The 16,678-nt window shown below is 37.8% G+C and overlaps 2 protein-coding genes across 2 annotated transcripts; both read left to right on the top strand.

The window, feature by feature from the left end:
* Nucleotides 1-515: 515 nt before the first annotated feature.
* Nucleotides 516-8,855, top strand: LOC121774944 (kinesin-like protein KIN-4C). Its single transcript, XM_042171862.1, has 27 exons — nucleotides 516-937; nucleotides 1,390-1,536; nucleotides 1,613-1,765; nucleotides 1,862-2,073; nucleotides 2,248-2,417; nucleotides 2,539-2,663; nucleotides 2,924-2,960; nucleotides 3,100-3,191; nucleotides 3,270-3,386; nucleotides 3,566-3,679; nucleotides 3,791-3,874; nucleotides 3,982-4,165; nucleotides 4,339-4,439; nucleotides 4,559-4,657; nucleotides 4,738-4,851; nucleotides 4,956-5,072; nucleotides 5,152-5,232; nucleotides 5,462-5,533; nucleotides 5,611-5,704; nucleotides 5,797-5,828; nucleotides 5,982-6,067; nucleotides 6,759-6,830; nucleotides 6,937-7,164; nucleotides 7,249-7,384; nucleotides 7,573-7,665; nucleotides 7,786-8,268; nucleotides 8,351-8,855. The coding sequence occupies exons 1-27, from the start codon at nucleotides 818-820 to the stop codon at nucleotides 8,666-8,668; spliced, it is 3,681 nt and encodes a 1,226-aa protein (XP_042027796.1). The 5' UTR covers nucleotides 516-817; the 3' UTR covers nucleotides 8,669-8,855.
* Nucleotides 8,856-15,585: 6,730 nt separating this feature from the next.
* On the top strand, nucleotides 15,586-16,407 carry LOC121774346. The gene is made up of 2 exons (XM_042171238.1): nucleotides 15,586-15,960; nucleotides 16,129-16,407. Exons 1-2 carry the CDS (start codon nucleotides 15,586-15,588, stop codon nucleotides 16,405-16,407), a joined length of 654 nt encoding a protein of 217 aa, XP_042027172.1.
* Nucleotides 16,408-16,678: the final 271 nt, after the last annotated feature.

The raw sequence follows: 16,678 nt of genomic DNA, 5'->3' as shown, positions 1-16,678 counted from the left end.
GCGGCACGGGAGACGGCGGGGGGGGCACGGGCGAAGGCGGGGGGCGGCACGGACGACGAGGAGTGAGCCGAGTCAAAAATTTTATTATGTAATTTTTTCTTTTTTATTATGTAATTTTTTTTCTTTTTTTTATGTAATTTTTTTTAATGAAGCATTTGCAATTTTCTCGTATTCCGTGTCAAAATTATAATTCCGTTACGTATATTTGTGAATTTGTGATTTTTTTTATTGCGGGAAGTCCTAGTGGGAAGGGCGATGAGAAGGGCGGATTGTGAAGAGGATGTCCTAGTGACGTGGCAGTGGGATGAGAAGTCCTAGTGACGTGGGAGGAGGTGTTTTTGGGATGTCCTAGTGGATGTCCGAGTGGGACATCCGACCACTGGAGATGCTCTTATTTTCCTTTTCAACAATTAAATTAAAAAACCGGAGGCAGAGCTGAGTACCGATTGAAGACCACTCGGAGTGCACGTGAGTGTGAAATTTGAATTTGTGGATTTGGGATGCAAACCCCTTTTTCTACAATTCAATATTTTTTTGAAATCCACTATATCCTCTCTGTCTCTCTACCTTCCCCATTTCAAATGAAATAGCCGCCATAGATCTCGCCCTCTCTCACCGCCGATTCTCACAACATATTTAACCAATTTTCTTCACAATCGGATACATGCTTCGGATCTTCGTTTGTGTTGCCGAGGGAATTTTGGTGTAAAACAAGATTTTTTTGTTTGGATTGCAGCAGATTGAAGAATAATTCTCTCACTCTAGGGCGATTTGGAGCTGGGGAAGCTTAGGGGTTTGGTAAACTGTGAGAGCGCAGATGGAGAACTCCGAATCGTCACAGAGTGTGAGGGTTGCGGTCAATGTCAGACCGCTCGTCACCGCCGAGCTTCTTGTAGGCTGCACCGACTGCATGACCGTTTATCCGGAGCAGAAGCAGGTTTTTTGTTCAACTAATATACTCTCTTTTTTGGATTAGCTTGTATTTTTGTTGATTTCTGTTGAATACATGTGTTATGGATCGAGACTGATTAATGACACTTTCTTGTGCCTCTCTTTTTCTAACTTGTGAATTGTATGCCAAAAGTGTAGCTATTAGCTTGTGTTTTTGTTAATTTCTGTTGAGTATATGTGTTATATAGATTGGGACTGATTAACACATTTTGACACTTTATGTCGTGCCTCTTTATTAATTTGTTAATTGTATGCCGGAAATTTAGCTATCCTTGTGTTTTTGTTGAGTATATGCGTTATAGATTAGAACTGATTAACACATATTAACACCTACACAAATTGATAGGGTTTTATGTTCTGCCTCTTAATAAATTTGTAAATTTTTATATGCCAAAAATTTAGCTATTAGCTTTTAACTCATGGGTTTTGGTGCATCAGGTTCAAATCGGATCCCATTCATTCACATTTGACTACGTCTTTGGTGGTAGGGGATGTCCGAGTTCAACAATATTTGATGAATGTGTTGCTCCACTTGTTGATGCCCTATTTCATGGATATAATGGAACGGTACTCGCCTATGGCCAGGTAAGCAAAACAACTTATCCCGAGTTTAGAAAATATAAAAACAATCTAGCTCATTAGTTTTTTATTTTGATCTTAGACCGGCTCAGGGAAGACTTATACTATGGGCACAAATTATAACGGTGAAGAGCATGGAGATGCCATCCTTCCTAAAGTGATGGATACCATTTTCACAAAAGTCGAATCTATGACAGAGTCTACCGAGTTTTTGATTAGAGTATCCTATATTGAGGTACCTTGTGCAAAATGCAAACTTAAAGAGTTCCCATTTAGATTAATAAATATATTTCATTTGAAGTTGGTTATTAATTAATCTTGATATTTGTAGGTTTTCAAGGAAGACGTGTTTGATTTGCTAGATCCAAAAGCTACGGGACCTTCAAGAGTTCCCATTCAGATTAGAGAAAGGGTGAGCGGAGGAATTACGTTGGCTGGGGTTACGGAGTCAGAGGTGAGGACAAAGGAAGAGATGGCTTCATATCTCCTCCAGGGTTCGCTATCTCGGGCCACAGGGAGCACAAAGATGAATAGCCAATCAAGGTACCATTTTTCTTTTGTTATTTCTGGTTTGTAAAGTTTGCAGTATGTATTAATCAAAATGCTTACTGCCATTTCAGTGCACATATTTAATCACACATATTTTACATGTATAGTGAGTATGGGATTCAAACCACAATTGATTTGCTTCTCATCTCAATTTTCTTATTTATCTAGCCGTTCACATGCCATCTTCACAATCTCAATGGAACAAAGAAGAATAAGTAATTCTTCTGATAGAGATGATGTTGGTGATGATGTTTTGATAGCGAAGCTTCACTTGGTAGATTTAGCTGGTTCTGAGCGTGCTAAACGAACAGGTGCCGATGGATCACGTTTGCAGGAAGGTAATTTTTACTATTTGTTGTGTGACTTATAGATTTGTATGTAGATGTTAACTTTTGATGTAAATTTTTTTACGTTGTTTGAACACTAGATGAATTTTCTAATTTCTGATTCATGTCACAGGTATACACATTAACAAAGGACTATTGGCTCTTGGAAATGTCATAAGTGCTCTAGGAGATGACAAAAAACGCAAAGAAGGAGGTCATGTTCCTTATCGTGATAGCAAGTTAACACGCATACTACAGGCAAGCTATCTTTTACATTTCCATTCGATTATATATTTGAAGTGTAATGATCTAGAAATTAGATGTTCTAGCAGTATCAACATTAGCTTCAGGCCTTTAGCAGATTAGCTTAATCTTACTGTTGTGTAGTGTATATCAATTTTTGATTATTGAGTGTCTAATGAAATTATCTTTGTTCTGTCTCAAAAATATTTTCTTTGTAAAATATTTGATCAACTTAAATGTACTTATTGTGCTAACTAGTACATCATCTTTAACAGGATTCACTGGGAGGCAATTGCAAAACGATTATGATTGGTATGCTTTTGCATATAATACTATTGTTTCATTGAAGAACACTTTATTTCTGTAATTCGTGTAGTACTTGTTGAAGATTGATGAAAAAATTGGCATATACCTCCCAAAGTTATCAAATTATTGTTTTGGATTTTAACAGCATGTGTAAGCCCTGCTGACACAAATGCTGAGGAGACGCTTAATACATTGAAGTATGCCAACCGTGCAAGGAATATTCAGAATAAGGCAATTGTAAGTTAGAAGATTAGTAGTCATCTCTACTCATCATCATAGTTTGTAACTTAAAACCTGATATGTTTAAATTTGTAGATCAATCGCGATCCCGCGACAGCTGAGTTGCAAAGATTGCGAAGTCAAATTGAACAACTCCAGTCAGAGTTACTTTATTTTCGCGGAGACTCAAATGCACCTACTGAAGAACTTAAAGTAAATTCACCAGTTTAATGCTTTATTTGATCCAAGACTCTTCTGAGTTAAAACATGACATAACCATTTACAAAATCTTCTTTTCACCAATATATATTATCTCTTTTTTTAATACTACTAATTTACTGCAACTTCTTGGTTTTCCCATTAATGCTCACTTCATAATTTTTTATTGACAGATTCTTAAGCATAAAGTATCCTTACTTGAAGCTAGTAAAACTGAGTTACAGGATGCACTTCAGGAATGTCGAATCAGTTATGAGCATCTGAAGCAACGAGCTATTGATGCTCAGGTTGGCATTATGTTGATGTCAATTTGAATTTTTGCTTATGCCTACATATTTTTGGAGATGAAAGAAATGCTAGTCGTCTTATCCATACTAATCTACTTAATCCTATTATAGGTGGAAAAGGATAGACTGGTTATGCTAGTAGAATCTATTCGAAATGGAAATCCTATTGATGAGATTAATGACAAATCTGATAAGGTTGAGTTCTTAATCATCTTAAACTTTTTATCCGATCAACATTTTCATGGATTACTCAGTCTGGATTGTTCTTTTTCTTCCTTGTTTGACAAAATTATTTCATTCAGGATTTTGATTTGGTGAAAAGTTATGTCACTAAGATTCAAAAACTAGAAAGTGAACTAGTAAGGTTACGGAGTTCAAGCCACTTAAGGCATGGAAATTCTGATGATTTTCTTTATTCGGAAGACGATGGAACTCACTCAAGAAATTTGTTTATGGATGTTGATATCAGATCTGAAGAAACTGATGGTACTCTACCACCTACTGTTTAAAATTCAATGTTTCTGGCAGATATTGTTTGCAGCTGCTTCACTTTTTTGTGTCATTATACCAAGTTAACAAATGGTTAGATAGTCATGTTGTTTACAAGTAAGCTGAATTATATTGATTACTGCATGATCTTATCTTCTGACATCTTGCAGTTGTGGTGGAAGATGTGGAAAAAGAGCTTGAACATTCTTCTATTCAGGAGCAACTGGATAGAGAACTGCAAGAATTGGACAAAAAACTTGAGCAGAAGGAAGTAAGTATCTTGGGCAGCATTTTAAGTTTGCAGGCCTACTAACTTCATATTTAAGAAATTTCCAGTTTTCTTGGACATGCATACACTGACTCATTGCCTTTCATCTCTATCTCATTTAGGCTGAAATGAAGCGTTTTGCAAGTGGTGATACATCAGTCCTTAAGCAGCATTATGAGAAGAAAGTACACGAACTAGAAAATGAGATATTGACTCAACAGGTGTGGTTTGTTCACTGTTCTTTGTTCAATGATGATCTATTCAAAGGCCTGTATCTAAATTTTGTCTTTCACGTTAATAGAATGAGATCGAAGAACTTAGGCGCAAGCATGCAAATATCTCTTCCAATTCTGATGATAGTGCTCAAAAGTTGAAGGAGGATTATCTTCAGAAATTGAATGTTCTTGAGAAACAGGTAGATAATAAAGAACATGACTTTCCAAATTAACATTCTTGTTATAACTCCATCATTTCTTGAGGTTTCCTTGTGCTCTGTTGATGACTCCGTTATCTCTACAGGTGGCTGAGTTGAAGAAAAAACAGGATGCTCAAAATCAATTGCTGAGACAAAAACAAAAGAGTGATGAAGCTGCTAAAAAGCTAAATGATGAGATACAGAGAATAAAGGCTCATAAGGTACTTCATTTTGTTGTCTCCTGCTTGACATAAAAGTCATGGTCTCCACTTTCTGACTGATTATATTGTTTGTGTAAAGGTCCAACTGCAACATAAGATCAAGCAAGAATCTGAGCAATTTAGACAGTGGAAAGCATCAAGGGAAAAGGAAGTGCTTCAGGTAATTTTGTTCTAATAGTTACTTTGAGCACTATAAGTTTCTACCTAAAAAGGGTATCTCTCTTTCAAATTGTTTTCTTAAAACTCTTTTCTGTCCAGTTGCTTAATATTGAACAATACAATATAGAGAAACAAATTTCTAAGGAATAAATCTGTGAGGTGAAGTTGCTTTATTATGTCCTTAATTCTTTATGTAACTAACTGACCATTTGGGAGTGTCTTTTCTATAGCTAAAAAAGGAAGGAAGAAGGAATGAATATGAGATGCATAAGCTATTGGCACTAAACCAGAGGCAAAAGCTGGTAATTATTTTTACACTTGGTCATAATTCTTTAATATTTAGGATATATGGATTTTATGATGAGTTGTTTCATGTCAGGTTTTGCAAAGAAAAACTGAAGAGGCTGCAAATGCTACAAAGCGTCTTAAAGAGTTGCTAGATTCTCGGAAAGCTTCATCACGTGAAACATCTGGTTCAATTCTATTTGATCATATTCATTTTGCATAATAGTAAAACATTCTTATAATATGATGATTTTAACTCTCACTTTTGACATTTATGCAGGTGTAGGAAGTAACAAAGGTCCTGGAATCCCGGTATGTGTCTAGGTGTCTCTACCAGAGGGGAAAACATTTCCCCCCTCTCATTTGTGCATGTTACGACCACATATACATTCTTGTTATTGGTTATTGTAATTTGTGTAAATCCAATAATTTAACGTCATCACCATATCTTCTTTCGTCCTCAAGGTATTAGTGCAGACTATTGAACATGAACTGGAGGTAACTATTGGAGTGCATGAGGTGCGGTCAGAGTATGAGCGGCAAATGAAAGAGTAAGTGCACAATCACTCTCACTAATCATGTCCATTCTACTTTTGCAGTTGATATGTATCATAGCACTTCAGTTTTTGTTTTCTTTTCTTAGCAGCTTCATTCATCTATGACTTATCTTGCACTCCCTCTGTCCCATTAAAAATGAAACGTTTTCCTTTTTGTTTGTCCCAATAAAAATGAAACGTTTCCTAAAATGGAAACAACTTTATCTCTACTTTTTCATCTCTCTAAATTTACACTCTCTTCATTAACTCAAAAATAACACTACATAAAATCCTGTGTTGATTCCCAATTGTTTCATATTTAATGGGACGGAGGGAGTATTTTGTTTTGCCTTCTATATTTTTGTCTAGACGGACAGTTTTATTTATATCTGCAATTTGGCATAAGGAACAGCCAGTGAACCTTTTTGTTTGTTACCACTTTTGGACATTGCATAGAGTTTATACGCAATGACGTCAATTTGGAGGGGTAGGGTGGTCTGGAAGGAGGGCGTGTAACTAATTACCTTTTATATTATGAAGCAAAAGCATTGTTACCCATTTTTAAGCCTGAGCAAATATATATCTACACCTAGAATTAGCAATAACCTCATATGTTATAACTCGTGATGGAGGTTTTAAAAAATCACTTACTCTATAATTTTGTACATATAGCCCATATCTTATTGTGATCTCTATATACATATAGGAGGGCTAGAATGGCTGAAGAGCTTGCAAGGCTGAAAGAAGAAGCATTGATTGAGAAGCAGCAGAACTTCAGGTCTGAAGTTACAGACCAAGTATTCAACAATATTACATGTTTTCTTATTCATATATTATACCGTGGTTTCATTGACTAAATAATTTATTTAATTAATCGACTGTAGTGAGTTCCCAGAAGCAATGTCTCCTGGTGCTAGAAACTCCAGAATTTTTGCCCTTGAGAATATGCTTGCTACCTCTTCAAGCACCCTTGTTTCCATGGCATCTCAACTATCAGAGGCTGAGGAGCGTGAACGGGCATTTAGTGGCAGAGGAAGGTGGAACCAAGTTTGGTCTCTTGCTGAAGCAAAGAATGTTATGAACTTCCTTTTTAACTTGACATCATCCTCTAGGTAAGTAATTTTTCCATAACCTTCTGATGGTTTTTGAATTTCTTAGCTTGATGGCTTTCTTCTCACATATTTAACTATTCACAGATGCCAGCTAAGAGATAGAGAAGTTGACTGCAGAGAAAAAGACTCTGAAATTAGAGACCTGAAGGAAAAAGTTGTTAATTTGGTAAGACAACTAGAGCTAAAAAAGGCAGAATTCAGTCGTCGGGAAAATTTAATGGTGAGGCACAATGTTTCCTGCAACTATTTTGTACTCATGATTTAGTGCAACGTGGTCATGTACACCATCTTTTAACTATGTGGCAATGTTTAATACTGTTTTTAGTTTAACGACTTTTATTATTGTTTATTAAATTTCAAAGTTGTTGAAACTTGTTTTGAGTGTGGTTTTCATGATTCAATTGATAGATGTTGTCATTGGAGAGACTGTCAAATCAAAATGGAGGCCCTGGGAATATGACGAGCAATAATGACAAACATGTTTATGACTTGCGGCCTAAGGTTTATATATATCGTTGACATTGTTTGTACATTCTTCTTCTACTTCATTTTTAAGGAAGAATAACCTTTTCTTGACATGATTTATTTTCAACAATATAATGATGATATTACATGATTTAGGGGTCTGGAAGCTTCACAGTTCTCAGTAGTGGAGCATATGATTTGGAGCTTCTAGAAGATATGGATACATCAGATGAACAACCAAATCTAGAGAATGATGAGGATGACGAGTGGGGCCAAACAAGAGAGAGGAAAAGACGCCAATCGAAAAGAAGAAATTCCAAAATGGTTGATTTAGGGGTATGTTGTACTTGCAGCAAATTTTCTTCCTGCAAAACCTCGAGATGTGAATGCCGTGCTGCGAACGGAAGTTGTAGTTCATCGTGCAGCTGTCGGACTAATAGATGCAGCAATAGGGAAGCAAGCATGAAAGACATGCTGGATCTGTCTGAAAATATGTCACTGCATGAGGAAGCTTTGATGAGTCATGATCTTGCAGCTCGTGGTGCAATGCTGCTTGGATGTGCTCTTTCTGGAAAGCCTGCCAACCAAAACACTGATGGTACCGTGCGGAAGCCATTATCTGACATTGGAAATAACCTGGTAAGCGTAGTTCAAATGATATCTTTGGTAACTATATAATGTGTCTTGCAAATATATACTTCTGTCTTGTTAAATGTTTCAGGGATTATCTAGTGTTCCAAAGCCAGCTCTTAGGAAGAAATGGCACAAGTCAGCCATCCAGCTTGTGCCGGCTACTCCACCTGTATCTCATTCTCAGAACGGAGAAGGTCCTGAACAGCCGAAAGCTAGTGGAGAAAATGAGATTCCGTTAAAACTACCAAGAGCAATGCGCTCTACATTGACAAACAACAATCAGCTGAAACAGAGGAATATGGAGCAGTTGAGCGAGTTGGTTGAAACTGATATCTGCACATCGTCATCCCTCGGAAGTCCTCAACAAGCAAATGCAAGAAATGGGAAAGAAAACAAGGGAACGTAAGCCTCTTGATGCGTATGTACATGTTGCTTCCGCCAGTTCTATTCTTGTCTCTTTTGCTATCCTTTACAAGATAATTATTGTGGAATGAGTTAGGAAATGTAATAGTGCAAAAGCTTGCGTTTGCCCACTAAACATTGTGTAACAACGAAAAGGTTCGGATTGATTTGCCCAGAAATTTGACTGATAATTGTTACGATCTCAAATTTATTCACTTACGTTACATGAAGCATACGGCAAATGCTGGAAATGTATATAGGAAGAAAACATCATTCGGTTGCAAGGATAAAGTTATAATGCTTCTTTAAACCAAAATATATTAAAGTTTTGGGAGCTTTATAAATTTAAACTATGGCAAATTGTTGGAATAATTACATAGTTTTGTCAATTTTTGGTTAATCACTCAACTTCAATAAACAAAAAAACCTATTATAACTTTGACATTGTTCTCAATTGTTCCTATAAATTTGGATTTTGATGATTTTGATATTGTGTAGAAACCAAAATATGTATCACTCACAAAAGCCATATGTTTAAGCATGAAAAATACTAACTATAAGATTAGGCTAATAATAATATATTTTGGCTTTTAGGTTATGCAATTTCCGGGAACGGATCCTCTGCTGTTTAACTGTTTAACAACACAATATGTTGTGCATTATACGCAGCGGAAATAGAATGAAACGCGACATATAAGTTTTTTTCATTTTCAACCCCTTTTCCCTTTTATTATTCTTTAGGCTAACATTAATACAAATTACATTCCAACCCCATGGTCCACCATATAGAGGTAAGCGAGCCAATAATCATTCTGTCTTTCATATAATACACGTATATAGGAGTAATATTTTAATAAAAATTTATTTCACTTTTCTTAGAATTAATTACTAAAAACTGATTTATTTTATTTATATATTTATAAAAATGTGTTTGAATTGCAACAAAACGAAGTACTACTATATCATAAAAATACATAATATACTATATATTATTTTATAGAAATATTATTCTATATGTAAAGAATTATTATTCAATATGATAATCAATAATTAAAATTTCTGTTAGGTACAAATCTATAAATCAAGTTGATTTTATTTTTTAGAAAATTAAAATAAGATGATTTTTACGTGATAGAATTATTCAAAAGTGTAAATTACTAGTAAATTATAGTGATAAAATTTAACTAAAAATATATTATTTCATTTTCTTAAGATGCTAATTGATTCACCAGAATCATATTATACTTAGGGGTGTCGAAACGGGTACCCGCGGGTACGGAGAACTGGGTACCCGTACCCGTTTGTAGCCAAATTCTTTGTCCCGTTACCCGACCCGCACAGTGACGGGTTCCCGCCTTGTCGGGTACGGGTATCCCGTACCGGACAGGCGGGTACCCGTACCCGACCCGTTTAAAATATATTCATCACGTTGGCTTTGTATCTGAATATGGTCACACAATCTGAATAATAGGTATATTTTACTCAACTAGTTATTTGGCCGGCGCCAGCAGCTACAATCCTTCTCAGCGCAACGTATCTGAATTCTAAAACTCATCCCCAAATACTTGCCACCTAAATCTATATTTTAATGCATAAAGAGGTTGCATGAAAGAGTATGCAATATTTTGTAAACACATAACAAAATCTTGTTTCAGTTTTAATAATTTCCTACGCAGTTTCTTAGGAATTGGGGCAGCAATCTGGAAGTTATTGACTTGAGCCCTTACCTTCTTTGCGACAGGGGTCGGCGGCTGATGTGGGTGGTAGCAGGTGCGGGTGGCGGCGTGTAACATCCCAAACTTTTGTGACTTCTTTTTATGTAATTGGAATTTTAGGGAATTCTGAAACGTTTGTTTCTATGTGATTAAGTGCTTTGTATGAAATAAATTGACGTGGTTATTGTGGAATGACGAGCTTGAGATTTATGTTATTCCAATGTGGGGAAATAATTAATAGGATCATGCATTTATCCTTTCTCGAGTCGATTCATTGAAATATTCGGCCCTTCCTAATTATTGAAATAATACTTCTTCTTGTGGATTTAATTAATTATTTTGGGATACTTATCCAAATTAAATCCAAACCAAATGACCCCTAAGTTGTACTACATGAAATTCGATCTCCATTTTATTTTTCCTTGGGAGTTTTCGAAAATTTCCTATAGGAGAAAGAATTAATTTCCTTTTGATTTAATTGGTGCTTTATTGACTCCCTTCCTTTGAATTTAATCCAGTTAAATCATGTGATAATGTGTTTCTTCACCCAAAATAAATAGAGAGTTGGGATATTTTTCCTTGGCTATTTAGCCTAGCATTTTCGGCCCCCTCCAATAAAATTGGAGAATATTTTAATTGTTTCCTAATTTGTGGGATCCCTTTTTATTCAAATAAATTCCCATGACTATTTAATTGGGGATGTGAATATTTTTTTTTCTTCTATTGTTCCTCCATATCACACGCCCCTAAGCATTATTTCCTTTGTGGGAATTTAATTAATTATTGCCTTTTTATGGGAGCCTTTTTCCATAAAGAAATTACCTAATTTAAATCCTATTCTATTTAATTGGGGATTTAAATAATTTCCTTGTACAAATTTCCTCTTGAAATTTTTGGCCCCACCATATTAATTCCTACTTGGAGATTTAATTTATTTTGTTCCCTTGTTTATGGAATATTCACCTTTAAATTCCTAATTTGTGAATATTCTCTCCAAGTAAATATTGCTATATCTCCTTGTAATTAAATCAACAAATTTTGACTTCCCCACTTTCAAAAACCACACGCCTACTTTTATTCCAATTGGGGGAATTTTATTTTTTTTTGTATATCTCCCACAATTTAATTAATTCATTAGGTGTGGGATTTTTAACCTAGACTATAAATATTAAAAGCCTTAACCCTAGCCCCCATTCACCCCAAAAATCGTCCCCTCTCTTCTCCCCCCTCTCCCACACGGTTTTGTCATCTCTCCCACTCTCCCATCTCCAAAAACCTTCCATTCAAGCTTTGATCTTGCTTCCGTTGAAGTTATCTTCGAGAAACTCCGACGAATCGCTCCATTCCACGTTTCTACCGTTTTCGTTTTGTCAAAAGGAAGGTATAATCGCACACTTTTCCTCCTCCTTCACTTTTTGAACCATGTTTTGAGTCCTACATGCATGTAGAGAGTGTAGGTTTGATAGATCGCAAGTTTTAACGGGGGAAAATCGTGTGTCGTAAGAACTTGTTTATTTTTTTTGCTTTTGTTGGTTGAAATCATGTGTGTTGGATCGAAATATGTGGTGATGATATGAGTTTGTATGCAAATATGTGTATGAGTAACGTGTAAGCATGATGATGTGTTTTCGAGCATGAAGAATCGGTGTTTTCGTTGTGGAAATTTAAAAACCCTATTTTCGAATTTGAACCAGAATTCTGTGATGCTCGACCAGTGACTTATGATCTGTATTCGACCCATCAAACAAATGAATTTTGCTACGAAATTTTTACTGAGTAAACTTCAAGATGTTTTCTGTGTCTCGTGTGAATTTCAGCCTGTTTTATCGAAAAATGAATTTTTAATAAATATTTGAAGTCGACTGCGCAAATCTGCCAGAAACGTGAGTTCTCGCCATGAATGTTTCGTTTTCTGTTTGACTGACCAAATGAACTCCGATTGATGTAATTCTTGAACTATATGAAAATTTGAAGTGTCTTCTGTGTTTTGTTAAATTTCAGCCTTTTTGGGCATCGTATGAATTTATGGTGAATTTTTCAAATGAACTGCGCAATACTGTCAGAAATTGTATGTTCCGACCAGAGAGTTCAATATGTGATATGACTGACTAAATGAAGTGATTTCGATATGAAAATTTTCATGGATGAACTTGAATGTGTCCTCTGTATCGTGACCAAAATTTAGCATGTTTTGAGGTCGGGTGAATTTAAAGTGATTTTTACAAAACGATCGCGCAATTCTGCCAGTTTTCTGCCTTGATTAAATGACACTTAGTTTCAAGTTTAAAAGTGTTATTTGATGCATGTATGTGCAAGGAACGTGTTTAATTGTTGAAATCACTTGCGATAAGTTGAAAGGTGTTACGTGTGTTTTATACCCTTGTGATGCATGTTGGGTTTTGGGATTGAGGAGAACGATGAGAGAGAAACGATAGGACATGCATAGTGATATGTTGTTGTGTGAGACTGACTTGTGTTGTCGTTGACAAGGGTGTTGTGTTTTCGTGAACTCGAGGATCGAGAGTTGCTAGGTTGGGTTGTGATTTTGCTAAGAGAACGAGGTGGGCTTTCTTTTCAAACCTCTTTACTTTTACGAAAAATATTATGTGGAGATATAAGGGTGGTTTAACTGTTATGTCATGCCATGGACTGTTTTGTTATGAGATTGTGTGCCTGATGCCTAGTTCGTATGAGTTTACTCCGTTAGGCTATATGGCTGTTTTGTGAAACGAATTCGGGTCCGAGTAGGGCCGTAAACCCTATCGGGCTGTGTACACTGGTGGGATCGTGAGCCGTCCTTGCAAGTCGGCCGGTCTCGTGGGCGAATAGTGTGGCCACACTTTCGTCGCACTGTGGTTGCGACTGTTGGATTGATGTGAAAAGTGGGGAGATTATTTGACTGGCCAGTCTATGAAACATTTTTGTGTTCTCGTGATTTTTTTCTTTACTGCGTGTAAAACTCGAGATCACTGGTATGGATGACATAACTTGATAAATGTTTTCGGCATGAGCCCATTGAGTACAACAAGTACTCAGCCCTGCAATTTCTTTTAAAAATTTTGCAGGTTGAGCGGGATGTTGCGGTGGATGTTGAGCTGGCTAGAGACCTTAGGATACGTTGTGTCGTCATACATAGGCGTGATCCTTGACTCTCCTTGAACCTTATTTATCCGCTGCTATGTTTTAATTTATGTCTTAAGACCGTAAGCTTTTCGTTTTGGTGTTGGGACATGTATGGTGGTGTTAGGATTTAAACGTGCATCTACGTTGTCTTTTGAAAATGGTATTCTCCGAATTTAAGTTAAGTGCTTGTTCTACTTTAGTTTTTTTGTTATTATATTTCTTAAGTCCAATTTTTCCCTTGTCTTTCTAAAAGTAATTTATCTTATGTCTTTTCAAAAAAAAAATATAACCTTAAAATCTTTAAACTAAGTTGTTTTCCTTTCTTCAAATCAATTAAGTTGTTCTTTTTAAATTGTAATCCATGCATGTCGGTCACGATCGCCGCGTTTGTGGTACCCCTTGTATGGGCGGTCGTGACAGAGTGGTATCAGAGCCAGGTTCTTTCGCTATGGTCCGAGAGTCTTCTTTCACTTTAAGTCTAAGTTAGTGAACCCTTATTTGACTAGAAGTGTCATGAAGGCTCAACATCCAAAGCATCACGCTCAACCGATGAAAGTGAGGTATGTTTAAATTGTTGGAAGTATGGAAGAGTAGTGCATGAAAATGTATGATGATATGATATGACATTGACAAGTTTATGCATGTGAGTGAATGATATGCATGAGGATGAGTTGTAATGGAATGGTTATACGAGCATGATTGACATAATACCTTGAGCATGTGCTATGTTTATGATTATGATGTTGTAATAGCATGGTTTCGTGGAAGTACAAGTATGATTGGCATGATAATTGAGACATGTATTGTATGTGCAAAGGTGATATCGATATGGCATGAATACTTGAGAGTATGAACTAAGTGATGTTGCTAAATGTGTTTTATGCGCGAAAATACTACAACGATAGCATGCAAAGATATGAAACGTTAAGACAACGACAAACTTTCGAACTACGCGACAAACTTAACAACTTTTTCAAACAATAATACAATTTGGTGTTTTAAAAGAAATTTTCGTCTCCGCGTAGATGGTACGAACGAAACGAACCGCGCTTAAGAGCAGTCAGTATAGTGCTAGAATGCGACAAGCGATTTACGATTACGACCACTATGAGAGAGAGGAAGGCAAGGCCTTGAGAGAGGTTGTCGCCCGTTTTGAGACCCTATGGCGAGATGTCTACGGGTACCATGTAACGGCCTATGGTGGCATAAGAAGACTAATTGAGTTGATGCCCGACAATTGGGAGTCTTGGTTGGAAACAACAGCCAGTCGGTTCACGTGGTACGAACCAAGAAACCAGATGATGGCCGGCGACATGAAAGGTTTTCTAAAGGCCTTAACCTGTGCTTTGATTGACTCATGTTCCGAGCGACCACCATCGACAGAGAAAGAAGAAGATGAGACCTTTTGGGAAGACAAAGATGTGATCGAGGTTAAACCAACGGCAGTAAGAGAAGCCGTACCACAAGAAGGCATGGTCCCGGGTTTTGAAGATGACTACATGGATGTTAACACGGATGATAGTATGGATGACGAAGAAGATCTCCGTATGATTGATGAGTACCACGTAGAAGAGGAAGAGGACCCGGAAGAGGAAGAAGACCCGGAAGAGGATATTAGCACTAGATAGATGTGTGATGTTGTTTTCTTTTCCTTAAGTTGTTAAGACAGTGGAAGTAGCACCTTTTTGTTTTCCGAACAAATGCTTTTGTTTTCCTTTCCACGTTATTTATGGAAGTTTCCCTTTTCACGTGCTTTTAAGTAATTGTGTTTTATCGTATCGTACGCGTGCATGAAAGCGATGATGTTTTAATAACGATGTACTCACAACGGTGCTAACCTGTGTTTTAGATCAACATGCCCCCGAGACGTAGACGTGGTCCGCGTGTGGAGAACAATGTGGGGGAGCAGACAGAAGGAAGTGTCGGCAATCCACCCCCGCCTCCACCACCACCTCTACCCTAACCAAACGAAAGGGAGTATATCAAAGCCTTTCGCAAAGAGAACCCACCCAAATTCGACGGGTTGGGAGAGCCCCCGAAGGCGGAGGCATGGGTGCGCGATATTGAGCGTATCTTTGAGTTCATGGGATGCACGGACAGAGAACGCCTGGCCTGCGTGACTTATCAGCTGACAGGACCCGCTGACTTTTGGTGGGAAACAAAGAAGAGAACCATGGACCCCGCTCGCCGTGAGGCGCTTACTTGGGAGGATTTTAAGGAAGAGGTGTACAACAAGTATGTTCTGGAAAGTTATCGGCGGGCGAAGGTAGTGGAGTTCCACACGTTGAAGCAAGGAAGTATGACGGTCACAGAGTACGACCGCGCCCTATGTGAGATGACTTGCTATGCGCCAGAATTGGTGGATACAGACGAGAAGATGGCTGCGAAGTTCCGTTCCGACCTTAGGACAGAGATAAGGGTCGCAGTGGCTAGTCGGAGGGGAATTCCTTATTCCGAGGTGTTGGGTTGTGCCTTAGATGTGGATGAAGCACTGCCCAAGAATGAGAGGACAACAAACCCTACCCCATCTGCACCCCAAGCGAACTTTAGAGACAAGAGGAAATGGGAGGGAAACCGAGCTCCTTTTGACAACAAGAGGCGTTTCTCCACTCTTCGGCAACCGCAGAATCATGGGCGCCAAATTGTGTCACAGCAGAGGGGAAACCCACAGAGAACACCCTACTGTAATCGGTGCTCCAAGCATCATGTTGGGGAGTGCCGAGTTGGAGGCATTCGGTGTTATGCCTGCGGTGGAAACGGGCACATGTCTCGAGAGTGCCCAAACAACAACAAAGGTGGAGTGAAGAACGGGCAAGGACAGAGACCACCACAGCAGCCTCAACCAATCCGGCAAGTGGCCCCACAACCAGCAAGGGCATATGCACTCAAAGGGAATCAAGGGTAGGGACCCCAAGCCAGCAAAGGCAAGGAGAATTTGGCAGGTATGGGAACGCTCCAACAACTGCCTATTATTGTGCTGTTTGATACGGGTGCTTCGCACTCTTTTATTTCCGTGTCATGTGTGAATGCCTTAGAACTCCCTACTGCTATGCTTGAATCGAGTTTGAATGTGTCTTCACCGGTTGGAGGATTGATTGACATTGTGAGAACCTGCTCGAACATAGAGTTTGTGTTAGGAGAACTAGAAGTAGTGGCCCAACTTTTGCACGTTATGC

This window comes from Salvia splendens, chromosome 17, assembly GCF_004379255.2.
Source record: "Salvia splendens isolate huo1 chromosome 17, SspV2, whole genome shotgun sequence".
Classification (NCBI taxonomy): Eukaryota; Viridiplantae; Streptophyta; class Magnoliopsida; order Lamiales; family Lamiaceae; genus Salvia; species Salvia splendens.
The sequence above is the reverse complement of the archived record's forward strand: the minus strand, read 5'-3'. Positions and strand labels throughout refer to the sequence as shown.